General features: G+C 42.9%; 1 protein-coding gene and 1 long non-coding RNA gene across 10 annotated transcripts; one reads left to right on the top strand and one right to left on the bottom strand.

Annotated features, from left to right (window-relative positions):
• Positions 1-34: 34 nt before the first annotated feature.
• On the bottom strand, positions 35-27,512 carry LOC139106037 (probable phospholipid-transporting ATPase IA). Of its 9 annotated transcripts, none has more exons than XM_070662495.1 (22): positions 27,153-27,512; positions 15,441-15,792; positions 10,015-10,250; positions 9,822-9,920; positions 9,616-9,726; positions 9,277-9,524; positions 8,848-9,128; positions 8,476-8,770; positions 8,159-8,388; positions 7,700-8,076; positions 7,483-7,620; positions 7,246-7,398; positions 6,977-7,174; positions 6,803-6,902; positions 6,486-6,730; positions 6,293-6,418; positions 6,057-6,197; positions 5,863-5,981; positions 5,640-5,774; positions 5,463-5,567; positions 2,907-3,004; positions 35-1,440 (listed from the first exon to the last, which is right to left on the bottom strand). In XM_070662495.1, the coding sequence occupies exons 1-22, from the start codon at positions 27,174-27,176 to the stop codon at positions 1,295-1,297; spliced, it is 3,957 nt and encodes a 1,318-aa protein (XP_070518596.1). In that variant the 5' UTR covers positions 27,177-27,512; the 3' UTR covers positions 35-1,294. The 9 variants fall into 9 exon arrangements, with proteins under 9 accessions (XP_070518596.1, XP_070518601.1, XP_070518599.1 ...); XM_070662500.1 differs by lacking the exon at positions 2,907-3,004 and adding an exon at positions 3,747-3,778 and having other exon boundaries at positions 35-1,392; positions 27,153-27,511; XM_070662498.1 differs by having other exon boundaries at positions 35-1,392; positions 27,153-27,510.
• LOC139106045 (uncharacterized) lies at positions 23,182-25,758 on the top strand. The gene is made up of 2 exons (XR_011546280.1): positions 23,182-23,687; positions 23,798-25,758. It is a non-coding gene; the product is annotated as an uncharacterized lncRNA (long non-coding RNA).
• Positions 27,513-27,596: the final 84 nt, after the last annotated feature.

Below are 27,596 nucleotides of genomic sequence, written 5' to 3'. Positions count from 1 at the left end.
ATTTAGGAGAGGTGAAGGATTGAGATTAAGACAATTTCTTCTTTATCACTGTTTTATTCCGAACATAGTGTATACAATTGTTATTTTACACATGCCATGTGCATACGTATATATATTATGCATATATATACACATACACGCGCACACATATATATATATTTTTTTTTAATGAAAATTTTCAGTCATAAACTTAAAACAAAAAAAAAGAAGAAGATTATCGTAATAGTTGAAAAAAGAGTAGATCTTTGAACTAAGTAATAAGTATCGGATTCTGACTAGATAATAACGCAATCTCGTGTATGTACAATAATGAATGTCTATGTCATCGATTTAAAAGAAAGGGCAAAGAGTAACGTAACATACATACAGTAGTGGACAAGGGGACAGTCTTTTTCCGGCACGAAATCGAACGTAATCTTCTGTCGATCGTGTCACGATCGAGGCTCCAATCTTCGAAATATACAAATTCTCTTTTAGACGTATATTATAGAGGTACTCGCAATTCCAGAAAGATTCCGCTCGAATGCGTCCCCAGGACAATTATCGCGCACGACAAATCTATTTACGTATAAAACAAATATATATATATAATATATTATATATATATGTATATATATTTTAACACATTTAAGATCGCAATCGCTTGCGTAATTTTTGTTCCTCGAAAAAAAGAAGTAAAACGGCGCCATGCTCTTGCGTTTTACGGAATGCAGTTTTAATTTCCAATTTTATTTTACTTAAACCACAAAAGTAATTCTACATACGCGATCTTCGACTCGAAATGCATTCTCACGTGAAATACAGTCGCGAACACGCCGCTACCCAATCTTTCAAGGACGAGGCTTCTATATAGTGTATCAGAATAAAGATTCACGGAGTATCAAAATAATTATTCCCGCTAATATCGGATTATCCTTCTGCAAAATTTAATTATTAATCCAAAGAGAAGAGTCCCTTCTTCGAGAATCAGATTAGCTTGTCCATTCCCGCGGATGCTGAGTCAAGTTCCAACAGTGCGATTCCCTTTTGCCCGAGAATGCGACAGGTCCGGCGAAATGAAACACGGTCAGTCGCGATGAAAAGGCCATCTCCGTCAGAATCGAGTCGTAACTCAAAATAACGTTGACCGGTCGCAGGAAAAGCCTCCTGCCTCGGTCCCGATCCCGATCCTGACGTCGTTCCTCGCTGTCCTCTTCCGTCGAGCAAAACGCAGAGCCGCGGAGCTCTTCATCGCTCAGGCCGCTTGGAAAAGCGGCCGGCATCGTCTCGCCGCGTGACGGCCGTCCGGCTTAAATCACATACCGCCGGGCTTCGGAAGATTCGTGTCGTAGGCTCTAATGACGTCCGTCTGGGTCACCGAGCCGCCCTCCTCTTGCGAGAACGCGAAACCATCTGCATCGCGCAGCATGCGCAATAACAAAGGTCGCAATTCATTAATCTCTGCCGCAAGAAGTTCATTAGTGGGGGACATGCGAGAACAGTGGTCTGGTTAAATTCGTGTAAGTCGCCGCGTTCGGCGATGGGCCACCTTTCCCCGCGAGCTCTCGAGGAAATTTTCGAATCACGGAAGTCCTCGTGGTTTACGCGATCTCACGCGAAGTCTCAGTTTCTACGGATGAAACGGAGCATCTTTCGTCCCGGCCCATCGCCGAACGTAGCAGCCAGGAATTCCTCGGAATGTACATATGCTAAAAGACGGATATAATGTTTGCCGTGGCGACGGCGGCTAGCGTACGTGATTCTCCCCCTCTCCATCTCCTCTCTCAGCCGCCAAGAATAGGGGGGAAGTGGTGCGGGGATAAGTTTGCCCTCAGTCTTTGGCGACCGATGCTCCGTAGCACATCTGTACGCGCGCTTTGTTCGAGACTCGATGCACACCACGCCAAGGTCATATGCTCTAATCACCGTCGCCGCAGCAAACGCTATATCTATCCTTCAGTGTACAACCGCTAGGTACTGAGTGTTCAGTAAAACGTTATTTGTAGCAGTAAATAAAAATGTCTAGTCTCGAATCGTTCCACTAATTAAGACTAATAGCTATGTTACAAGGCGCTTCGGAAGCATTGCGTTCAACACGCCGAGAGATTTCAAAAATGAAAAAAGAAAGTCGCGACTTCCGTCACGCCTGGGCGCAATGCATCGGGCTACTAAAAAGAATAGAAACTTCAGCTATAAGAGATAAAATACGGTGCATGTGCAGGTGCGCAGAAAGTTAATTAATCAGATTTAAATTCGAAAACATGTAGAATTTGTTCGAAAATTTAAAATTTATTTAGAATGGCACTCGAGATATGAGATAAAAGCTCACGGACGGACGGACGGACGAGAAGAACGAAAAGCGGAAGTGAGAAATTAAGCACGTGCTTAACATGTGAATAAAGTACGGTGAGAAAAGACGGTAGGAACAGTTTTTACCCCAGTAAGAAGGTAGTTTCCCGAGGGTTACAGGGCCCACGAAGAAAGAACGACCGATTTGGAAGACCGAGCACCGAGAGGAAAGTACTTCTGGACCCGGTTATAATTTTATAACACTTCTAACGATAAACATGACACTCAATTATACGTATAATGAACGCGATTAAATTTATCGGCAGAAACACGCAGAAGAAATTTAATACCAAGAATTATTAAGACGTCGCAGTGGTCGTGGACAATCTCGGAGTTACAAGATTAAATCCTATGGCAGACAACGGCTGACACTCAATCTTACAATTCTTTGATGGTCCGCAACTACTGCAACACCAAAGTAATTTTTAGAATGAAATTTTCTCCGAGTAACATAAAATTATGCCTGGTTCCAGAAGGTACCGCAATCTCTCGGCTAAAAAGTGGGAACAACCCCGCGGCATCGCGAACGATAGTTATCCCGGCTGTGTGCGGGGGTATCTGCGGAAAAGATAACTTACGTGATAGCTCCACCTCGACACTGACTCTGGAGGCAGCGTTCGAGCGCCTGGTGAAAACGCTTTTAACATTTTTCAGCAGCCTCGCCGTCTCGGTCAATCTGCAAAGCCGGGCATTCAGCAATGATTTAGAGATTCTCGAGTGACCGGGCAGCCTTCTCGTGTCCACGTGTCGTATGGACAAAACGACCTAACAATTCTTTCGTTTTCTTTTTTTTTTTTCTTTTTTTTTTTGTTTAGTATCTGTCTTGCTAAATCGTCGCTCTACGATCTCTCGCCTTCGGGGTGTTTTCGGCCGACAGTACTTTTCCAATTTCATCGCGAACTCCGTGCGGAACATTTTCTTTTTTTTATCTTTTTACGTTTACGGTTTCGGATGATGACGTGACAAGTGCGGTGCGATTACCGTGCAGGAGTCAAGTAGAACGAGAAAACGGGGTGCAAACCAAACGTGGAGAACGTGAGGAGTGCGTGGTAACTTATTCGCAAAGAGAGAAATCGATACGTCCCTTTACGCTCATTAAAGAGATGTTAATTAATCAAACATGCGCGCCGCTGATAAGCCGGGCGTGTACGGTCACAAGCGTGAGTGGAATAACTATAATTACTGTCACAAACTAAGCTACGTTAAAAAGTCTTGAGGGAAATTGCGTGATTGCCGTTTTTCAAGTCGCTGTGCTCTGTGCTTTTCGCCTTTTTTTTTTTTTTTTAATCCAGCGTTACATCAAACGATCATGCGATCTCGTTTAATCGGCGGTGTACTCGCTTATTCGCAAGTCGTGGAGAACAATGTGGTACAAGTGGGAGCAATGAGAGAATTGTACTGCTACTGGGAGTACTTACACCTCGCGAGATCGGCGATGGCATGCACAGGTCTGCACGGGATACCACGCAAGAGAACACATCAAAAAGACGGAATTAACGAACGACAGATATCATTTACAGAATTAGTATAGTGGCTGATACAGGGGTTAATTCTACACTACAAGCTCTACTACTTTGAGAGGTATTGTATAACACTACGTTACTTATCAATTTGCCGCATAAATAGAAATCTGGGGACAACGACAATCTAGCTCCATTGAAATATTATTTATGCACGTATGTAAGAGAACAAAAAATTAAGGATTGACTTGCTATCGATATGCAAACAGGGAGATACATATAAATCGACGATGCTAAGGAATGAAAATACTATGTACATAAATTTTTAATTTAAAACTCTAAAGGCAGAGTTAATAACGTTAACAAAAAAAATTAAGTATTTTATGTACGCAATAAAACCTGCAGCACGTTACAACACATTAATTTAATTTTTTTTTTTTGTAATATTTTAAACTAAAAATCGTGCAAGAGATTCTATTACACATATATTCAATACGTATCTGAATTAAATATATAATTACTAAATTATATTAATACTTATTAAATAAATGTATTTTGTGAATTTATACCAAATATATTTAAAAAATCTAAGAAATATATTAATATATTTTAAACTAATAACTCAAATTAAAAATATAAAATAGAAGTATATAATTTTTAAACATAAATGTCGAACAAATAATTCGTAGCGTACGTGCGCGAATATGGTATTTATAATTTGCTTACTACATTGGGACTCTTGGAAGACGGGAATATGTTGGACGGATTGTTCAGGAGAATGAAACTTGAAGTGTCGCGGTTGATGCATGCTCGGAACGGTGCGCAAACCACGAACCACGTGCTACAAACGGAAACACTCTCAGCCTACTGCGTCTTCGCCGCGAACAGATCAAGGTCCAATATTGACTTAACCATCGTTTCACTGACCTCCTGTTGTAATTCATATTTATCTGTTCGATTATGAAGCAACAACATTTATGGGTAGTAAAAGGTTGGATTAGGTAGGTTATCACTTTCACAATGCACTCCGTTAAACAATTAACACGTAAACGATTAAACAAATGACAATGTTACTTTACGAAATCTGAGGAAAAGTTTTTCATAATTAGGACTGCGTACAGAAACATCACCCGAGTGCGCCAGGTATCATTTTATCCTTATTGTTTACCGAATGTTAAACAAGGATAGAATAATACTTGGCGTACTCGGTTTTGAATGCAGCCCTGATTAGAAAATTGTTACATACATGCACCTACGTGTACCAGAAAATATTAAATTTTTACCCACAATTTTAGTCATACCACTCACAAACTATAAAATTTTTTTTTATAGTTATAAATAACACGCGATAATGGAGCTAGAACTTAAAAAAGCCATGCATATTTTCAGTAAGTCAAAGTCATGAAATATATGCAGTTATTAAAATAACTCGTGCATCAATGAAGGGCACTAAATTCATTTCTGTAATATAGTATGTTAACTAACTGTTTTAAAAGATAACGAAATAATTTATAATTAGGACAACGATAAATTGATATTTTGCCTAAACTTTCAAGAATAATCGTAATTCAACCTTTCATCATAGTTGTAAAAAAAAGCGTCTTTTCTATAATTTAAACTGTAATCTTGCGTATTTGCTATGTATTAATCTTTAAAAAAAGACAAGATACTTACGAGCTCCTGTAATCTTGATTGCTGAATATATCTCCAGGATCAGATTTCCTAATTTCATTTTCTCTGGCTGCTTCCGTTACGGATTTCCAAATTGTATTTTTTACTCTAACGTGACAAAAATAGTTACGTAAATATAGAATATCTATCGACGGAATGTTTAGTAACAGTTGTACTCACGCTTTTACTGTGACATCTAGTAGTAATACTGCAGTAGGTATTAATACAAGTCCCAGCCAAAAAACGGGCGAAGAAAATAACATTCTGTCATTACCCAACATCACAGCACCGACATTCAAGACGGGCCAAAAATTACTGCAATAGCGAGAACATATTAAATATATTACGTGTTGTTAAAACGTATTAGGAGACTCGTAACGCGATTATATCGAGAAAATCTTACCTGTATATAAGAATAAATAAGAACCAGAGTATAATGGATCCCCACGTCGCTAAGTGAGTGACCCACGTCCAAGAATTTATTATTAGACCCGCCTTCGCACATACCGTTACTACAACATACTGAGGAACCACACGCCGTGTAATATTTTTCTCGAGAATTTCATAGATATAATGTGAAAGATATATGAGACTTACAGTATATACGAAATTTCCTAATAGAAGGTAGCCGCCGTCTCTACCGTTGGCCCAAGCCACATCTTGTTTCAAAGCCATTAATGGCAGCCAGTATAATAGCGATGAATGAATCAGCGCATTCACAATCCATACCCAAAATACCTGTTTGAAAATATAAATAAATTCATTGACTCATATTTTTTCAGATTAGGTACAGTTACATTTCTAAATTTAACACTATTCACACAGAAACGTACTTTAATATTGAAGAACGACGCCCCGTTATTTTTTGTCGCGTATAATCCTGGATGAGCTAAATGAGTTTCGGCGGAACATACTTTATCAAAGAGACCCATAGCTAACGGAGGAGCAGCCGTAAAAACCTAAACACACCGAAATCATTGAAATTTAATTCTGTTTTTTTATATTGTACAGTTTTTGAAAACTTACCACGTTGTAAAGTCCAATAGACCATCTTTCGAAAAGAATTTGCCCAGACCAACCAGAATAAATGGCAAACCATAATTCGATAACATAAAGACAAATATTCTTGTAAAACGAATATAAGATTAATTTACACATTCTGCTATAATTCCAAGAGCCGTGAACAAATAGTAGGCGTTTTAGGAAACGAAACTGTGCAATAGAGTAATCGGAGGCACAAGCCGCTTGAAGACCCTCCACACCAGAGATACCTGCAAGAAACGAAACATTACAACGTTACAATGTATTTACTATTTAACGAAAACGAAAGCGATAAAACTTACCAACACCAATGTGAGCTTTTTGTATCATAGCCACATCGTTCGCGCCATCTCCAATCGCCAGAGTTACGGCTTTCTTGTTACTCGTGATTAAATCAACTACCTAAATATAAAAAAGTCGAAAATTACAATCATGATATTTACTTAATTTCAAAAGTTAGAATTATGATATATTACTTCAGCTTTTTGAATCGGCGACACTCTGCAACAGATAACGACTTTGCAAGCTGAACATAATTCTAAAAATTCCATTCTGATGTCACAGGACAAAGCATAGTCTAACGTACTGCCGTCTATAATTAAAGCTACGTCGTTTTGGCATTTTAAATCGATCCCAAAATCATGACACCGCTGCATAATAATCTCTCTTGTTTTCTGCAAGGTATGTTGTTTGAGATGTGTTAGGTTGAATAGAACGCTTAGAACTTATAATATGTATAACTTACATCCAAAGAAGATTCATTAATGATGCAAAGTGGCATTCCATGTGTTAACAATTTGCACGAATAGCCGATATTTATAGCGGTTTCCTGCTTGTCTCCCGTTAGTACCCAAACATGTATATCAGCTTGTATGAAAGCTTGTATCGTTTCCGGAACCTAAAATTATACAACATAGTATTAGTTTCAATGATATTATTATTTAATTAATAATAATATAATATAGTTAATAATATTTCATACTTGATCTTGCAGTTGATCTTCAATTGCAGTTGCACCTAATAACGTGAGTTTACTCTCAATAAAATTCGCAGCTTGTTCCAGCAAAGTTTCGCGATTCCTAATACTAATCGACGCTTTATGGTACGATTCACGCCACCACTGTAAAATATTTTAGAGAATTTAGAGAATTATCGAACAATTCATTAATTTTTTTGCCAAAATAGGACGGAATACGCACCTGATAAACATTTTCAGGTATTTCCGCAGTCGCGAAACAAAGCGTCCGCAATCCGTCGGTAGCGAAAGTTTCCAAATGTTCTAAGGTCGTCTCGCGAAAATCGTCCGTGTGTTCAGAGTCAAGATCGCTCGTTTCTAAAGAAGCAGTTATCAATCTTTCATAAATAACAGAATCCGCGCCTTTACAAAAAATTTTAATCTTTCCATCGGGCGTTTTCACAATCACTGACATACGCTTTCTAGCGGAAGTGAATTCTATTACGTTCAAGATTTCATATCGCAAGGTCTCGCCTAAAGCTACGATTTCCACGTAACTTGGTGTCCGCGTGTCGAATACGTAATTAAATTTACGTGCACCATCCACTAATGCCCTTTCATCTGCGAAAAAGAAGAAAAAAATGTAACATAATTCTGTAAACGTTGCATCATATTCATAAGAATATCCGTAAGAAATTTTTACCAGGAGATGCAGCGTGATAAAGTAAGCAATCGTCGATCTTTTCGGGAATAACCGTGTGGCAAACAGATAACATAACCATAAATTCGTGAAGTATAACCGCGTGCTCCGCTTTCTTCTTATCAACAGAATTTGAAAAGTCAAGTACGGCTTTTCCTTCTTTAATATCTCTAATTAACTCGCAGCTGCTATCACTTGTACTTTCCTGTTGGTCGTCTAAAGGATTTGGCAAACTGTAAAATGTACACATGCGGAACATTAATATTTAAATTATTATTTTCTATCGTAGAGAAAAAAAAAAAAAAGAGCATGAAACTTACTCGTATATTCTTCCACCGACTGAACACCGCTTAAATTCCATGACGTTTTTTGTAAGGGTACCGGTTTTATCCGTAAATATATATTTGACTATCCCGAGTTCTTCGTTCAAGTTGCTCGTACGGGCCATTGCCGGTGTGTCCGTCTCCGCGTGATACATCTCTATATCCATGTTAATAAACGTGGCTTGAACGAATCTCACCACCTCGAGTGTCACTTGCAACGATATCGGTATCAAATTATTGAAGAGAATAATAAATGTCAAGAGATTAAAAGCGAAGTTCTTCGTCATTTCCTCTGCAACAAAAAAAAAAGAGCAAAGCTCAAGCATCCTCCGGTTACGTGCAACGAGAGTAGTGTGTATTTGTACTTACCTTGCAATCCCAGGTACCATAGGCCTTCTTTGTTAGCGTTCGTCCACACGACGTTGAATATCGCGGAGAGGATACACAACAGAAGAAGTATGAAAAATAGCATCAATGTCTGTGTGTTGATCAACCGATCCAAAGTAGATCGTTTCAACGGTGCTGTTGCAGTATTATTCTGCATAAGTTTCGTATCGTGTCCCGTGTAAATGACTACACCGAACACCCACCGTGTGTTCCGCAACACCGCGCCACGGAGTAATAATTGATCGGGCCCTAAAGCTACACTCCTATAAAAGAATAATAATGCCGTTTGTAACCTTACGAAGTGTTAAGTATCGCATGACATAAAAACATCAAAATTTCCATTAATAAAAATACTTCTAACCAGGCGGTAAAAAAAGAAATGTACTTAATAATAATCATTTGCGTTCTTACTGTTTATTGGTCTCCCGTAAAACTCCGTGGAACTCGTATAAATGCCTGTTGGGCGGCTCGCACTGAATATTCGCGCGGAAATTCATTAATTCCGCGGCATCTAAGAGGCTGGCAGTGTCGGAATGGGCCTGTCGGATTTTCAAATTTGTCTCGCCGTCCAGGTTGGCAGTCTCTATAAAAGACATACCTTGCGGCTCCGATGACGACAACAGAATCAGGTCAGCGGGAAAGAAAGTGTTATTGTGAACCTATGCATAATTAAGAGCGATTTTAGTGAGATGATGTAACCGGTGATTAATTATTGTCGCGTGAATGATCTCGATGAAAACAAGAAACAACCTTAACCACGTCGCCGACTGCTACAGCCCGCCACTGTACCCACTGCCAGCGTCCGTCTCTTAGCACCTCCACTTCTCTCATATTTATTTCATCGTCCGCTCTGTGCCTTTTCTGAAAATAAAAAAAAAAAAATTTTAATCGTGCATGTCACAATAATTAAAAATATATATTAAATACATGTGATAGATTGTAACAATTATACGTACAACATCTTCGACGATTTCTTTCAAAGCAGACACGCTAAGGATGAAAATCAATGGAACCAATGTTGTCCAGCGTCCAGTCGGAGACACGTCTGGTATTTGCTAAAATTTAAATCGAGAAAGAAATATTAAATGCTGAGCGGCAGTACAATTATTGTATGTTACTGTTCAAAGTTAATATTTTTGTGTAAGCTACCTGCATAAGTGCGATGAACAGGAAGAAGCAGTTGCTGTAACGACGGAACTGTTCGAACAGGAACAGAGGTACGAATGACAAAAACGAGTATTTCGCGGTGGTGATGTGATTGTTCTTGTATTTCGCAGGCTGATGAGGGGCATTGACGAAAATGATCCTCTCTTCACCGTCGTTCTGCTGCGCGGCTGGCTGATCATCGCCCTGCGAGCCACCATTTTCCGCCCTTACCGGATCAACTGCAACAAATGTTCAACTTTTGTACACGCTGTTTTGCGCAGAACACCTATGTATACATTGTTATAATCTTAAAGCTAAATCCGTGCAGATTTCGATTTTCCCTTCTTCATTTGCATTCGGAATTACAATCAATAATGGAATTAATTCGTTACAACGCTACTGTCTTCCATAACTTTCAAGCTCCAAATTGATAAATAATTCAATCCAACGTTATCTATTTTCTACGTAATTCCTTTCAGCAATGAGATTTCTTGTACGAGATTACTCTTCGATTTATCTTTGAAGAAAATCGATGATCTTGCATTCCCAGCCATCTCGCGAAACGAGTCTCTAGACCCGCATTTCTTACCTCGTCAGGCACAGAAATACACCCCGAAGGGAAGGTTAATGCGAGGAGTAAAGTCACGCTACTTTATCGGGGATTCCGATCGTAAGACCGTTATTACGTCCGAGATACATAAACGACATTCGCATCGCGCTTGGATATTTCTTCTATAGTTCCACCCACGAATGATCGGACTTGACAAGTTGTATCGCGAACGATTCGTCGCAAACAACCGCTATTAAAATATCATACGTGAGCCCAATAAACTTGATAGGCAAGTAATACAGCCGTGGGTATCGCGGGGTATTCCTGGCGCGACTCACACGAGAAGTTTCAGGGTTTATCGTCGTGCACGCGTGGCCTGCGTTGTTTATTCAGTTTTACCGAGACGCAATATTGGCTACACCCTGCTATAAATAATGGCCTTTCATCAATGTTGAATAACCAGAAATAATTAAATATTAACGAGACAGTTAAATCTATCAATATAAATTTATATTAAAATTTCTTAGCCGAGGATTTCGTTGAAAATGAAAAAAAAACCTTTGCGTAATCAGTCATTCATCTAACGAAACGCGATATCGACTTTACGTTTTCTATAGATAGCGTTCTTAAGTTCTCTCGACGCTAGATAAACAAGAACATTCAAACTCATTAAACTCGTTTTCAATTTCTTTTTATTTATATTTTTTTTTTCTTTCTCTTCCAAATAATCGGGCATTTTGATTCAGGCATTTCGTGCATTCGAATTAATAAATACTCGTGATCAATATCCAATATTGAAGACCTACGTCTCAATTGGCACGATATCTCGTGTGCTTTACATCAATAATTCAGAACTGCTGTAAATGTCGAGAGTACCTACGCCTCGCTATACATACAGGTGGAATCAAAGGACTTCGTAAGTTTACTTGCCGCTCTGTAAAAGAAATTTTTCACAATTTTAGAACGCTCGCCGCCGGCTCGAGAATAGCAGTTACGTCAATGGAATAATAGATAACCGATTGCAGCTGGAAAGAGAGATAAGTGCGCTTAGTTAATAATCCAACGAGCGCTTTCAGTTACGACGTAATTTAAAGAGGCTTCGTCGACCGATACTATTCCCCGACAATATTTAATATTTAATATATTATAATTATTATTATTAAATACATAATATTACATATAACAAATACATATTAATTATTAAAAGAAAAAAACGTGACCCGTATTTCACGAAAATAGACACATTGATTTTATAATATTTACGTAATATACAAATCTATTTATAGGCGCGGTGTTGAAATTAAAATGGCAAATGATCTTTATCAAGAACTGAAATTCAAGCTTCTCGCTGTTATTACGAGATAACGCGGTCTCCGAACGGTATCCCCGAGGGATCGAAAATTGGCGTTAATTGAAAGCGTGCAACGTGGAGGACTCTCCCACGAGCGTTATCTAAACATCGTTGAATCGTTACGAGTCTCCAGATGGAGAACGCCGGGTTATAGCTTCGCGTAACAAGGGAAGGTCAGTCCGCCGGTGCTCGACTGTCCGGCTTCGATCGACTACCAGGAAGGAGGGGGACTTACGCGTTTGGGCGTGCAGGTAGAGGTGCACCCGGGATCTCAGTTCGTTGAACCACTGCACCAGCTTCGCGGCGGCGATATCCATGATCGAGGTGGCACACGTCGTAGATCGCGCCGGGATCTCTTAGTTTTGTTTTCTTTTTTTTTTTTTTCTTTCCCCCTCGCCCGCGCACGTTATCTCACATGTCTCTGCGCGCGCTACGCCCTTGCCGATTCATGCGTATCATGTAGATATATATCTCGTTCTATCTCACGTGCGGCGCCCGGATTGCGGCCCTCGCGGACGGTCGGATCAGATCATCGGGGAGATCGGGCCAGGAGGCGAGGACGTCGGCTACGCGTCGCACTACGCGGCTCGCCTGCGGGATATCCGATGAATAATTCTCCCCCTTTAATTGCATCGATCGTCGCGCGCGACGTGCCGCGCAACGACGTCGGTGCGCGTCGCCTCCTCCGCGCGAGAGGGAGGAAGGGGAGCGTCCACCCGACGCCGTCGCCGTCGCTTTTGAGGTTAGGTCGCGGCGCGCCCCGCCAACTCGCTGGTTCCTCGCGTAGGATGCACTGGCTGAACGCGCGATTATCCACGGCTACTCACGCGCTTCCCGATTCCCGCGAACCTTTCGGCGAACGCCTGGCAAACGGAGGAAGCTCCGCACCGACGAACTCGCATTGCGTTGCGTTACGTCGCGTCACGTTGCGTCGCATCGCATCGCATCGCACTGACGTTTTCGTCACGTGCTCACGCGACATCGCGCGGCGCATACCGGGTGTCCACGAGTCACCGGCGAGGGTCGTCTTCGGCGAGAATTACAATGAAAACGACTGTAATTTAATTAAGTTACGCGAGTTTATAAAGCGATAGTCGTAGTATTTAAATTTTGTAATTTTCTCGATGGATTTAATACCACTGCGAACAGCGCGGTAGTTCTGTAATTTAACTCAATTAATTGTTATTTATAAGTTGTAATTAGGATTAGTTGTTGGCCGTGGTATAATTTTTAGTTTTGTAATTCCTTGACGAGCGACAAACTAGCGCGGTAAATTCGTAAAACATTTCTTTACGAGACACGGCACGCCGGCGACGTTTAATTAACGTTGGATTATCGATCACCCGAGAGAAAAACTCGGCGACGCACTACGCCGAGCGTGTTTTCGCCCGGGAGATAACGATTATGTAATGTGGTTACGCGATAGTGGGCGGTCGCGTAATTGTCATTACGTCCTGTCCTCCGCTCGCACGCGAAACGCTCGCGCTCGTTTATCGAACGATCGCCACGCTAAAACGACGCGATTAGCATTTCCGTCGCACACGCGGCTGTTCTCAGCCTTGTATTTCGTTTCAAAAACAAAAAAAAAAAAAAGAAAAAAAGGGGAAAAAAGCATAAAAATCGAATCTACGAGATTTACCTAAGCAACATCTGAATGCGAGCTACGTTCTCGTAATTATGGATTTATCAACAAGTATGCAAATTTGATCGGTAGATAATAAAAAGGATTCTCTCTTGATGCAAATACGAGCTGGATTGAAGCTTAATTACGCCAATTAACGAAGAGAATTGAGATAATGAAACCATGTAGCTTATTGTTACGAAGGAGTTCTTGCTCGAAGCATTTCGAGTCTTCTCTTTTTAAATTAAAAAAAAAAAAAGAAATAGAGGTTTAATAGAAGAGCTTATTCAAGACAAATGCTTGAGAGGATCCTTTTTCTCCTTGTACATCGTTTTTCAATATTACATAAGGATCCTGCTACGGAAAACTACTGAAAGGTTGTCACCGACAGCGAATGCGGCGGAATCAGAATTATTTCTAAAGAAAAATATCTCTGGCGGTATCTTCACCGAGGTCTAACTCTGCGAGATAAATTTTATCCAACGCTCTAATTAAATAATTAATTAATTATCGCATGTAATTATGCTCCGCGCGAAGTATCAATGCTCGCAAACTACTTTCGCGAAGCCCTCCTCGGAAATAAAAATGTCGAATCAATCGTCCCCACAGATCCTCGCTCTCGATATACGATGGACCTCAGCGTCCCGTTTCTTTCAGTGACAAATCGCTGCTAAAATTTACGCGGAAGCTCCCGAAATCTCTCTACTCTAATCCGGAAGATTGCGGTGCTAAAAGTCCCAGACAAATTGGCACATCTCGTTCGATCGAACGAGCTCTCTATCAAGAGCAGCATCCGACCGCCCAGCGATCGATCCTTCGCACCTCTTCCGCCGTACGGAACGTCCCGCGCACGCACTTTTCTCTCACGCACGGCACAATCAGCACGGCACGAGACGCGTCTCGCATCCGAATTGAGATGACGACCGTTCGAGACAAGTGGTCCACGTCACCGGAGCCTGCCTGCTCTCTCTCTTTCTCACGCCACACCCGCCGCGAAGGCCAGAAGAACGACACATCCGCGGTACGTCCGTCGCTGCTGACGTGCACGTGCGTCTTTAACGCGCACACGCGTCGCCCCAGCATCGATCGCGCCGCCAGGAAATCCGCACCCGGGAGACACGCACCGCGGCGACACCGCGGCGCCCGCGGGACCAGCGTAATTCACCCTAATTCCCGGCATGTATTCAATGTCGAGGTACCATGCCTAAGGTACCATCAGCGAAGCTGCGAATCAACGCGACGTGTCCCGCCACCCTTCAAATTACATCCCGAGCCCCGAAAATTAAAACAATCTTGTAATCATCTCTTTAAAGACTCTTCAAGGCATCTCGGCGTGATGTTTTCTAATCGCGAATTATTAGTGAGTTAAGGATGAATTTTTAGAAAGTGGAAGATGCGGGAAAAGAGGTGGGTTTCCTCGAGACTCGGACTTCGCGATGCAGTGATCATTCTGGTGGTATTCCTTTGGTCATTTAATTATTCGTGCGCCTGCAACCAGTGCGGCACTGCTCCTGAAGGGTGGCTTAGGCAAATGCGTCAGCCGCGTTTAACGTGCCGTGAAAACGCATGCGTCTGTCGCGGGCAACAAGTTGGTGTCAGCACCGGCCGTGCTGCGTAACGCAACGGTTGCGCCCTGGAGAACGTGGAGGAGCGCACGGTGCCGCGATGACTGTGTAAACGGCATCGATAGGCCAAGGACAATCTAGGTGTCAACGGGGTGATTTCCACCCACGACCACTCGGGCGACAAACACTCGGCAAATGTCTTTTTTATCAGGAGATTGCAAACTATTGCTATAAACGCCGACTGTTTACTTGAGAATCCCGACACGGTGCTTTTTTCTTTCTTTTTTTTTTTTCTAGAACGTAATTAAGAATAATTAATTAAGTGTCGAGCTGTTTACTCACCGTCGGAGTCCGGCGAGCCGGTCTCCTGAAGCTCGATGTGCTCCCGCGTTCTCCGTCTGCTGCTACTGCGCGTGATGGGGTCCAGACGGAGGCCGATATTGTCGACGTTATCGATGTCCCCGAGGTCGATGGGACTGCCAACAATGAAGGGTCCGGTCTGTTCCTGCTGCAAGCCGTCGTTCGCCCGGCTGGCCGCTGGTGACGCGTTGCTATAGTTGTCGTTACCATTGTGCAGGGAGGTGTCGTCCATATGGGGTATAGAAGAGAGGTCCGGCGGGGTGAACGGTCGCAACGGTCCAGGACTAGGAACCCTCGGGTTCCTCCTGGCTGGTTGCATTGACTGTGCCGGCGCCTGTAATGAAATCGAAGATCTATTTACTCGTGACCTTTCACCTCGAAGATACGTGACATGTAACTGATCCTTGATCAACGCGACGATTGCTGTTGGCGGTGGAGAAGAAGTAACTCGAGCCGAAAAAAAGGAGGGAAAAAAAGAAAAAAAGGTTAGATAAAAGTTCTTTATGTGTTACGAGATTATTTCGTTGAAATAAATCTCGAGACAGAGTGGAATCGTTATAAGCGGTATGTGTTTGAAATATCTGACGGTCTTGAAAAAAAATTTCACATTGTACTTCACGGTTTATTCACCCACGATTGTCTCGCCTCAGGCGTCACGTACGCGTCGTAGTTTTTTTTTCTAAGAAGCGAAGTCTGAACAAGGTAAAACTGATTGAGCCTTGGCGACCTGATTTGCTCGTTTCCCTGAATTGACTGAAATTGGCGAGGCCTCTAAGCGAATTGTTGAGTCACGCAGCTGAGCAAAAAGTCTATAAATATTCCACTTCTTCTGACATAATTCCGATAATTCCGATGTCTATGAGATAATGGATTTTTATGACCATTAACTCTTTTCGTGCGGGCTCCCTATTTCTAAATCAGAAACTGATCTGTCCGAGTGCTTTTAATATGTTCATTTATACATACAAGTACCTCAAAAATATTATGAAATATGATAAACTTATTAAAACGAATAAATAAAAACATATGAAGCGGCTTGAAAAGTGCTTAATTGCGAAACATCAGCATCAGTCACGTTTAACTAGACAGTTTTTTCTACCTAAATAATAAACGCTAAGATAAATTGGGTTTGGCGTAGAATTACGGTTTACGAGTGACACGACGTCGATGACTCATGTCCGACGGTAAACTAGATAGACTTGATAACACATTGCGCATTGATGGCCTCATTGATGCATATAACTTACGAGGGTATAAAAATATGTGCATATTTAATTTTCGCAATATTACAAGACGGTGAAATGGATCAATCCAGCGGAACGCAGCGTGCGACATATCTAACGATAAACGAGTAACGAGCACTTGGTCAAGATGACGTCTTATGCTTCGCTCTCCTGGGATTCCCTCCGAGGACGCTTTTTAACAACGAAAAAACGACTCGTCGTAGGCGCACAAGGTAAGGCAATTTATTTAAATTCGCTCGTGGTCGTAAATCAAATCCAGAGATATTAATCGCACGTACATTTCCGCGGGGAGGGGAGGAGTTTTAATAACGATGACAACATTTCCAAATAAGAATATCTTACGTAATGCTTTACACCCGATTTTATGCGTACGAGGTATGCTGAAATTGAAAAAACTACGCTGGAGGTCACGAATCGCGTGTGCCACGCACGTGCGTCTCTTCCGCATGACTGCGTATTACTCGGTGCATTTTACGTGGCATATCAAACCAACGCTCGAGGACGGACGTGCCGAGGAATAAAAATAGAATCCATTAGGCCGCGATGAAATAAAGTTCGTAAAGATTTTTCTGGCGATTGCTAGGCGCGAAGTCGTAACAGCTCGTTTTTCAAACGATCGTGAGAAGCAGCGATGGTATCTCGGGCATTACCTAAACTCATCCCGAATAATTGAGCGACGTGTACAAACACACAATGTGTCGGCGAAACGTCTGAGTAAATTAAAAAATATTTTCTGTTATTTTTTAATTTCGAGTTTGTTTGAACAGGCGGACCTTTCGGCACGCCGACGTGTCTCTCACACCTTGCGCTATTCATCGATTACGCGAATTACCTAAATTATCAATTCTGACGAAGCGCTGACGATCAACAAAGCAAATAACAAGTACCATCTGATACTCACTACCGTTAAACGCGTCGTCCGAGGCTTTTTTCGGAGTCCCGTTTTGCGAAATCTCAATCTGTCCCACGTCTCGTCGTCTTATTATTGCCCCGCTTCGTCGTCGATCCGCGACTGATTCGGCCAGCAACTCATTTTCCGGAACTCTTCAGGCCAACATTTGTTTCATTAAATTGCACGTATTTTGATATCACGGTATCGAAATGCACACGAGTATGCAACACTTTCAATTAATTACTACTTAAATTACCAAGTTATCGTATTGCAAGCTGCATTAATAGACGGTGCGATTAGAAGTTATCTCGGATGATTCGCGATAAATTACATAACTTTATCTCCCATTTCGCAGAAGCTGATAGATATGGAAGACAACACTTGCGAGAACGTACTCGAACCGAATAGGTTATTATCTAGTAGTAAGAACACGGGAACGGTCAGACCAAGTTTCTACTTTTATCCGGGAGATTACTGAACTTCGAACGGCTCATAAGAAAGAGAGCATTTTTCTTTTATTCTTTGGGGAGCTTGATAAAAATTGCTACTCGTCACTTAAGGCGCCTTCACCACGTGTCGCGATTTATTCTTTAATTTCCGTTGATTTATCTTCAAGAATAGATCGACGAAAAAGAACGTCGATTGCACTTTTCTTCGGACTAAACCCGCGGTAGAAGCAACTCGGAAAGAAGTCAACTGTGATCCATTAAACTCCATTGAAGTCTATTAAAGTCCATTTAAATTCGAGTAAGAAAAGCAACACAATTGCTAAATATTTTTAGAAAACATTTTTGCGAAGGAAGAAACTCGCGCTTTTCTTTTTTTTTTTTTTTTTTTAATCACAATTCGAAAAAGGCACGTTTGCTTATCACCAGGGAAAAAAAAATGCGACTGACCACGCACACTAGTCGGTACTGCAAGTAAAACTGCATTTACGTGTGGCGGGAATTCTTGTAGACCGCGGGGGCGTTAAAAAAAAAATAATAGTCACTATTTATGCTAACGACGTTGTAAACGGGAGGCATTTATCGTAGCACCAGAGCGACATGACCGGCCGGGAGCACTTTTTTCCCCGAGGAACGTCCAGAAGTCACTGTAGAAATCCAACGTGATAGCGACGAGGCACGGCCAATGAGCGAACGATCGATAACGCAAGACACGAAGTTTCGACTTGATAAGATCAAGATTTCTATGGCGCTCGCCTGGCCGTCCGTTCGCGGTTTTACCGAGACTGTCACGATGATCAGCGTTCGTTATCGATAAGGCCTTCAAGGGAAGGCCATTCTTCACTGATTGTATCTCATTGCGGCCAGATGTAATGAGAAAAAGCCGTCTCCGGTCCCTTTCAGAAGAAGAGAACCACGTTCCTTTCCAGACAATATTAATTACCAATGAATTTCAATCAATTAGTAATTGGTCGAGGTGATTAAGAATTATTAGGGAAAATTATTGATTAATTGATTGCGACAAAAGGATACTTCGCGATCGTTAAAACATATTTTTTTTTATTTGCTCAAAATAAACAGCGCACAGTTTTGCTTCGATATTAAGATTAAAATCATATTTATGTATAACGTTCAGAACAAATTCGCTAAGATTGATTTCCAAAGTCACCAATGTCACGGGAACTTTAATTATTTCTACTGCCGTGATTGAACCCGACTAAAGTGACACTCGTCTGATAGAAGTATCGATCGCGATGCGAGCCATCAATCTGATAAACTTGAAACTTCATCGATCGCCGTCGCCGTTTTTGCTAACTCACCTCGCACCTTCAAGTAACGATTTGTTTAACGAATAAAACACGTTCGGAATATCTTCTTTGCGGGTAAATCTTACAGACTTCCTCACACGTGTCACTCTTAAATATAACTTCGATTTATTACGTATTAATCGCGCCGCGATTGGCCTCGATTCGCTGTCTCGCGACCGTTCTTTGGATTCCCGCGGATTTTCGCGACGGAAAAGTTGGCAAGTACTTATTCTCGTCATATGTTACATCAAAATATATAACAACAGAGCCAGAGGGAAAATTAGATGCACGTGCTGGTTCCCAAGGGGCTCCGTAATTCTCGCGAAGACCTGCTCGTCTGATAGCGCAAAGCGATACGCGATGGCGAAGAAAACCGTGATGATAGAGTGCAAAGTGGTCGATGGTATCGACGATTGTACAATATGTCGTTCCTCCGTGATGAGGTCACCGCGGATCGCCAGAATCGCCGGCGGTAAAAAGACGTTGAATAATTGAATTTTATCGAGTTGATAATGAACCACGATGCGCGGGTCCTTGCGTCACGTCGTCGCCTGGCGCTCTCGAATGCATTATAAAATACCGTTACCACTGCTGGAAGCGGATCATTAAAATTATTGCGCCGGCCGCTTTCGAAAAGATCACGGACGTCGGAAATATCAGCTCCCCGGAGTGTCGGCCTTTTCTCACCCACGAAGCGACGGTAAAACGACGGACGTAATTGTCTTCCACCGCGAGCTGTCGAGCTAGATCGCAAAACCCCACGTCCCGCTTCCGGTATATAGAACGCTAATAAGCGCCGGTATAATTAGCGTTGCGCGACAAACAACGTACAAAGCGATCCCTAAGATCATGCATGATTTAACGAGCAATACTCCCGCCGCATATTATTAAGCGTTATCGTTAAATTTTTTATGAGCCGTGCGAATTGCGCCGGCATTTTCATGCGGATGAATACTCGACGCTCGTAGAACATTCCTCGGCTGGGACACGGTGAAGTTTTCTCTCTAATCGAGCAGGATGATGGCACGAAGGCGCGCCTGTCAACCTCGCGACGTACCGAGCATTGATTACGCGAAGGTGTGTGCCGAGCACGTGCACGTGTTTGCGAATGATAATGACGCGAATCCATCGATAACTCGCACGTAACGCCACACCCTTCCTCGAAATGAGGCCGCGCGACCTTTGGCATTATCAGAGGGGGTCGGCAGGGTGAAATTAGTCCAGTATAGAGTCCTTTACCCCAGACCGAGTGTGATCGTTACTCGGATATCGGCGATCTCGCCGCGAATTTACGACCAATATCCCGTAGGAACCGTAATTTCTGCCGTCGGAAAGCGAAACTAAACTCACGAAGATCGGCGAAGCAAATAGTACCTCTTAATTTTTTTTTTCCTCTCTCTCTCTCTCTCTTGGAAAATTTTGTTTCGAGACTAGTCTTTGCATGGAATCGTGCTCGTTCTTTATTATGCAAAGTATTATTTTTCCGTGCGATTTCCATTTCTATGTAGATACCTGTGTACCGTTTGTACGTTAGACGCTGCATAGTAATATTGCAGGTCTTCGATTTTTAAAGGTCTTATGAATATTTCTTTTTAGCTTGTTACTTGGAAAATATGATTCGGAGTGTTTTTCAATAACTTTAGAGAAGAGAGGTAATAATCGAAGTGTCAGATTCAGATTGACTGGGTGAACTACTTTTTCTTTTAAACTGACGTTTCAATAATTATCATTTCTCGGCTTCGTTGAAGCGTACTTTGCAAATGTTATTTTCCAGACAAGTTAAAGAGAAATAAAATTCTTAAGGAGCCGAAGACTTTTACGACATACTGGCGACATACGGATGACTCACATGCACCGGAAAGGATCATAAAAAAAAACAATAAAATTCCCCAGAATAAAGAGTGAATATTACACAAAACTCGCTAAAATAAAACTTCTAAAAAAGAAATTAGGAAGTATTATTTCATTAATTTTTTAATTCCGTCGATTTTGTTCAATCATTTTTGCAATCATAATATCAACACAATTGTATCATAAATGGATAAACACTTTCAATTCATTCCAAAGAAATACGCGGAAGAACCAGGCAGCGGAAAAAAGAAATTGATAAACTTGGGAACTCCTACAGTGAAGATTGCATGCGCAATCTGCTTCTTGGACAAGCGGGATGGGGAAATCGAGGATGGGGGAGTCCCGAGAACTCGACGAAAGCGAAAACGTGCACAAGGTGACAACACGCGGTAGCGCAAGACTTACGAAACTTCTGCCGTTGACGATTATGTAAGCCACTGCCCGTCGTTGTGCAGCACGTCTTTACTACTCGCGCGTTATTCCCGATCGGGGTCCGTGCGAAATCTAAATTCAACGGCTCGCGTGACACGAACAACTCGCGTCCGTTACGGGGCAAAATTCGTGCGTGTCGTCGGACGGGCCTTTCAACATTCCGCGTGGCGATTCGCCGGCTAGGAGGCTTTTGTCGAATATTTGGGTCAAGTATCCGCGGTGCCGGCCGCACCCCGCAAAGCTACACAAAGTTCGCGGGCACAATCGTCTTCCTGTCACGGCGGCACGTCCCTTTGGCCGCCACCGCTGCCGGCTAATGAAAACCAATTGTTGGCATCGAGATCACGTTCTCGCCAACGATCGTCAGCCGCTATTCTCGAGGAAACCGGCGATTCCGCACCCGGTGGCACAGTCGAGGATCAAGTGTAATCTTTTCGTGGCGAGACCAGGGGTATCAATGTTTTAACGATTTTTTAGCGGCGACTTGGTTCTACGCTCGGCCGAGTAAAAAAAAAATTAAAGCGCTAAAGCGGATTTTATTTATTCGCATATCCTTCTCGGATTATTTATCCCAAAATTCGCTAATTCTGGACCTTTGCGCGCCTTCTTCAGGAATGCAACTTCTCGGATCGAGATTTTCCCAATGGCGAGCGGATACTTAACTGCTGCAAGTTTAATCGCGCGTGGATAGGAGATTGGTAAAGCATGCCTCTGGGTCTCGTGAAACATATTCAAATTGCCAACTCAGACAAATAGGGGATTATATTCGGGAATGGGGTCGAGCACGTGGGACGGCATGCCGAGCGACGTGCCTCCGCGAATAAAACCGGATTTAATTCCGTAAACATTGAATAATCCAAACGGCAGATCGAAATCAGAGCGCCGAAATCCCGCGCCACTTGTTACTTGTGGCGATATGCTGTTTCTTAATTGCGGTAACAATTGAAGATGTTAATTTCGCGATTAGGTTCTGAAGCGCGTCATTATTAACTGCATCGCGATTCGCAATTTTTTATTCACTAGAAATTACAGAGCGCGCGATTTATTTTTGTGCCAGGCTTTGCAATTAAGAGAAATTAATTTGATCCGCGCGTGTATCTCTGTCATTAAAATCTCTAATTGTCTTTCCCGGGAAATTTGTCGTATGTAAAAACAAAAATATCCGTCGGCGGTGGGATTCATAGAACGCGTTATAATAAACGCTCCCATTCCTCGCGAAAATAAACCGGGCGAAATTGGAACGTGCGGAATGAAAAGCCGCCTGATCACGCGAAGAGGAGAGCCTACGTCGTGCGAATTGTCCTATGTTAAAAAATTGCCAAGCGTGAAGCAAGCTAAGCGAGAGTCAACGTCGGCTGTCAAGTCGGCGATTTTGAGGTTCGATTTAATTTTAATATTTAATTAATATGTCCAGGCAAAGATAGTCTTCGCGATTTTCGAGATCGAGGAGGACCTGGTGAAAGTACCGTCTTTGTCTGGACATCCTAATTAAATATTAAAATTAAATCGAACGAGAGTAACGAATAGATAGCCATGGGGGGGGGCGGGGGGGTGAGAGCGAGCACGAGCCTACATGCCGCGCGTTAGGTATATTCCCACACTACTCCCACTCTCGCTTTGTCCTTCTCCAGCGATCGCGTGAGCACATGTACGCACTTCGCAGCGACCGCGTGTTCGTGCCGAAATTAAGTAATATGTATTTACGTTGAACGAAAACCTCACGATACGAGAACTATCTTCTCCTCTCCGTTCTCCGTGTGAGGAGAGCACGTGTGATCCTTCGTGTGAGGAGAGCACGTGCGATTAGGTCTCCTTTCCTCAAAGTAAGTTATATCCTTACGCGTTCATCTCTCCGAAGTAATCTTTTATTTCAGAAGTGTTGCGTAGACTCGCGCAATTTTAATTAATTATCCGGGCTTGTTAGCAGGTAACCAGCGCGAGGACGAGGTTTAAACGATCTAAGAGGAAGCTGATTAACACTGACGGGAGGTCCGATGTTCTGAGAGGAGGAGCAGGCCCGGGAAAAAGGCATCATGCATCGGCGGAGCAACTTTTAGGTAAATATTAATTTTGTTTTTTAGAAAATCTTTATAAAAATAAAGCTTTACCTTTACATTAATTTAAATACTAACATGTCTACATTAATATGTTTTATTTTATGTTACAGCCACCGGCAGAACTCTAAAACTCCGCTGAAGCTCATGCAGATTGGTAAGTTGCATAAGATTTTTTTTTTTTTTCGTAGTTTGTAATTAGGACCTTTTAAAAAATAGCGTGCGTGTAGCGCACGCATGGTTTCTTCTAGTATATTAAAAATACTCTTGCGTCAGGGATGACAAAAGGGACGCTAATTAATTCGGCAGTGTAATCATAACTGTCACGGGTGTGGGACATTTTAATTAGAGCGAGCTTCGGTTCGGGGAACGACGCGCAGAATCGAGATTGCGCGCTATCAAGATAACGTAATAATCATTCAGCGAAATCAAGACGTACGATGAAAAGGCAAACGAAGTATAATCCACCGTGCAGATTCAGATTAAGTTAATTCGCCGAGTGTTTAACGGCGAACCGCGGCAGATAAAACCCGAGGATTTTCAACGTTGCTCCATCACGGGCGAAAAACGCGAAACTTCTCACGGCGATTTATTTCGTAGCGAAGTTTTTAATCTCCCGCAAGCAGCTTTGCAGTATAAATGCTATGGCAGTCAACGGCCAGCCGCAGTATTTAATCTTAGAATTCTTTGAGCAATCTACGACTACCGTAACACGTAATTCTTGAAGTTTCCTCCGTCTTTATACCGCGTCGCGCTCGGAATTGTCTCTGGCTCTGATAAAGAAACGTAATTTATTTATCGTCTGACTTTTCCGGGAGTTAATTTCGCGCTCGAAACACCGGTGCACAGCGCACCGAGTGTTCCGGGTTTAATACGGCGGACGTTGTTTTATCGATTATCCGGAGCGTAGTTACCGCTGCAAGGCCACGAGGTTCAGGCTTCCTGAATGAAAAAAACAATGCCGCGATTCCATCGATACGCGTCGTTCACGCACGCGGCTTCGCTAGATTGGTACCTGTCGATACGTCGGAATAGAAAAAAACCGCGTCAAGGGAAGCTATTGTCCACCTTTCTTGAAACAAACGTGAAACCGTGGCATCCACGGCAACACGTTTGTTTCACACGCGCGAATCTGAGATGCTCGTAATAATTAAAATTAAATTACGAGGAAAAAACAAAACGAGGATAAAAATCCCCAGACGTCAAATAAAACTTAATTATTCAAATTAAAAGAATATATTGATAATATAGATTAAATTAAAAACTACAAGAGAAATTTATTTAAATGCAATATTAATTATAATTATTATTCACCCCAGGTTTTTATTTTCCTTTTCCAGCAATCGATCCGCAATCCCTCTCATCCTTTCCCGTAATTAATTAATTTCATTCAATTAAACACAAGATAGCTATTGACCGCGCGTGAGCGTGTTAATTTATCGCTTATCAATCCCGACTCAATTGCTTATCGGTGCTTACGGATCGAGTAAATAACGTCGAACTTATAAGTGCCAGCGCAAAGAGAACCGAATGGTGCCGCCAGGTCACCGAGATCGATGCATTATGCAACAAGTAGCCAGTTGCCGCAGGCGTCGCTCGCTTTGGAAAGTCGCGTGGAAATCCCGAGAGTTGTATCCGGTTATATGCAGAAATGACCGGAGGGTCGGCGAGATACAAGTAGCGCATCTCGTCCTTCGCCGCGCCCTTGTTCCCGCGCAATACCGAAAGCGATATAAATTTATCGGCGAATTTATCACCTCGGTGTTTTTACGAGGCGAGTTCAATTGTCATCGCGAGACGAGCTGCTAAATGCACGCCATCACGCGAGGAAGCGCATTTTCAATTCGCCGACCATCGCGAGCCAAGTCGAGGAAAGAGATCGGTCGTTCTCCAATATTTATTCCTACCGATTAAGATTTATAATTTTGATCTTGGTTCAACTTACTTCTCGTCTTTTTCTGAGGCTTTTAAAAAATTTTCCCGAAGGTAGGAGTAAATTAAACTCAGATTAAAACTAATCTACATCGTCACGTTAAAAAAAAAAAAAAAAAAGAAAGAAAATTAATAAATAAAAGGCCGACTTAAACCGGAGTTACATTAACTTATCAAGTAAACGTTTTCCACACGCAAATAGTAATTTGAACAGAATCTCCTTAATTGAATTCCCGAGTTAAGCGATTAATTTTATTCTTTTCATTCTATTATCCCGAAGGTATCCGCGTAATTCGTGGACACAGTGTATAACTGTGCAATCAGCTGACGCGTTTACGTCGCGTGTTAAAGGCGCCGGAGAAGGGAAAGGAGGTACGAGGGAACGTTTCTTTCAGCAAGGAATCTTTTTCGTATCAAATCAAAAGTGATTAATATACGAAGTCCATTCGTGACGCTTCCGGAAGAATAATAGGTCGTCTTATATCCGCTTCCATCAACGTATCTTAATTATTTCTAATTTTAACGCCGTTTACTTTTTCACCTTCCTCTAACTCGATAAAGAGAAAAGAGGTAAAAAAAAAAAAGTGAGTGAAACCGATATTAAATTCACCTCGCACAGAAATGGACCCAGCCAAACGTTTCATCGTATTCCCACCGACAAATGCGATCGAGTTCATTAAAAAATTCCGAGCACGCAAATATAAATAACAAAGAAAAAAGTAGTCGAGCTTAGTAGCAACTGTCCCCGAAGCGTAGTGTACGCCTGCATTTCTATCAACGAGATTAGCTGGAATCTTTCTCAATCGAGCATCTTCTTGGCTTTTTTTTATCTCTCAACTTTCTCTCGTTCGGAGAATCGCGTAAGGACAACCGCGCCGTGATCTCGAAGGCTAATCTACATCAGCAGAAATGGACTCTAGCGCGCCGCGAGAATGTCAAGGGTAAAACCTGGTTAATATTAAGCAAGGTAAGCAAGCGTATTATTTCCGCGAGCTTCGTCCGCGGAACGGACGAGGGGAAAGGGACGGAATCCCGCAACGGGACCCTCATCGCGTCGTCCAGATAACTGTTGTCTAAACGGACCGTTGCTTAATGAGCTCCCTAGAGCCGCGATCTAAAGCCACGATTTAGAAACGGCACGCCGAGGGAAAGGAAATCGCGCCAAGGCCACCGACGGCTTTAGACTAGTCAGACCCGTCGCCGCGGATTTAGGACGGCTTCGATCGAACCGCGATTTACTCGGTCGTGAATTAATCAGCGGCGAAAATATCAATTATCAAAGCCGCTCCTTGGAGTCGGGCGAGCCAGGAGAGGGAGCAAACAAATAATTCCGTCCGCGTCGAACGAAAGTAAAAGCCGCGGCCTCGGCCGCTATCATCCCTCCGGCTCTCCCTGGACCCGTCCTGTGCCCGTCATCTCCCGCGTTCTAACCTCAAACTCCGCGGCGACGCGGGTATCGTCTCGTGGGAGCGTATATATGCACGCCGCGAGGAAAAAAAAAAGAAAGGCAGAATGAACGAAAAGAAGAAGACTCACCCGGGCGCCGCCGCGTATCCGCATTTGACTATGCTGTCACATGCATGCCGCCAGCTCGTCGGCATTTCACCGCGTCGGGGGAGATGAGATCCGCGCGTCAACTCCAGGAGGGAAGCGTCCGCCGTCGTCGTCGTCGCCGATGTCGTTGTCACGCACGCAGGCACGCACGGCACTCGTACGCACGCCGCAAGCGGGCGCGGGCGCGGGCGCGCGGCCCGCTGCCTCGCGGCCGCATGGAGGGTAAACGCGCGTCCAATTGACAGCCGCCGAAGGGTAGACCCGAGCTTCCCACGCGTCCACTTGCTCTTTCCTTTTCCTCTACGTTCGAATATCACCGCGGCGACACGCGACACGCGCAATTCGCGGCGAACTGGCTCGCTTCTCGCGGTGTTGCGGCTCGCGCGAGTTTGCGTCGCTTGCGAGCGCTCCCGTCGTAGGCGTTGA

The sequence above is a fragment of the Cardiocondyla obscurior genome, linkage group LG10 (genome assembly GCF_019399895.1).
Source record: "Cardiocondyla obscurior isolate alpha-2009 linkage group LG10, Cobs3.1, whole genome shotgun sequence".
NCBI lineage: Eukaryota > Metazoa > Arthropoda > Insecta > Hymenoptera > Formicidae > Cardiocondyla > Cardiocondyla obscurior.
The sequence above is the reverse complement of the archived record's forward strand: the minus strand, read 5'-3'. Positions and strand labels throughout refer to the sequence as shown.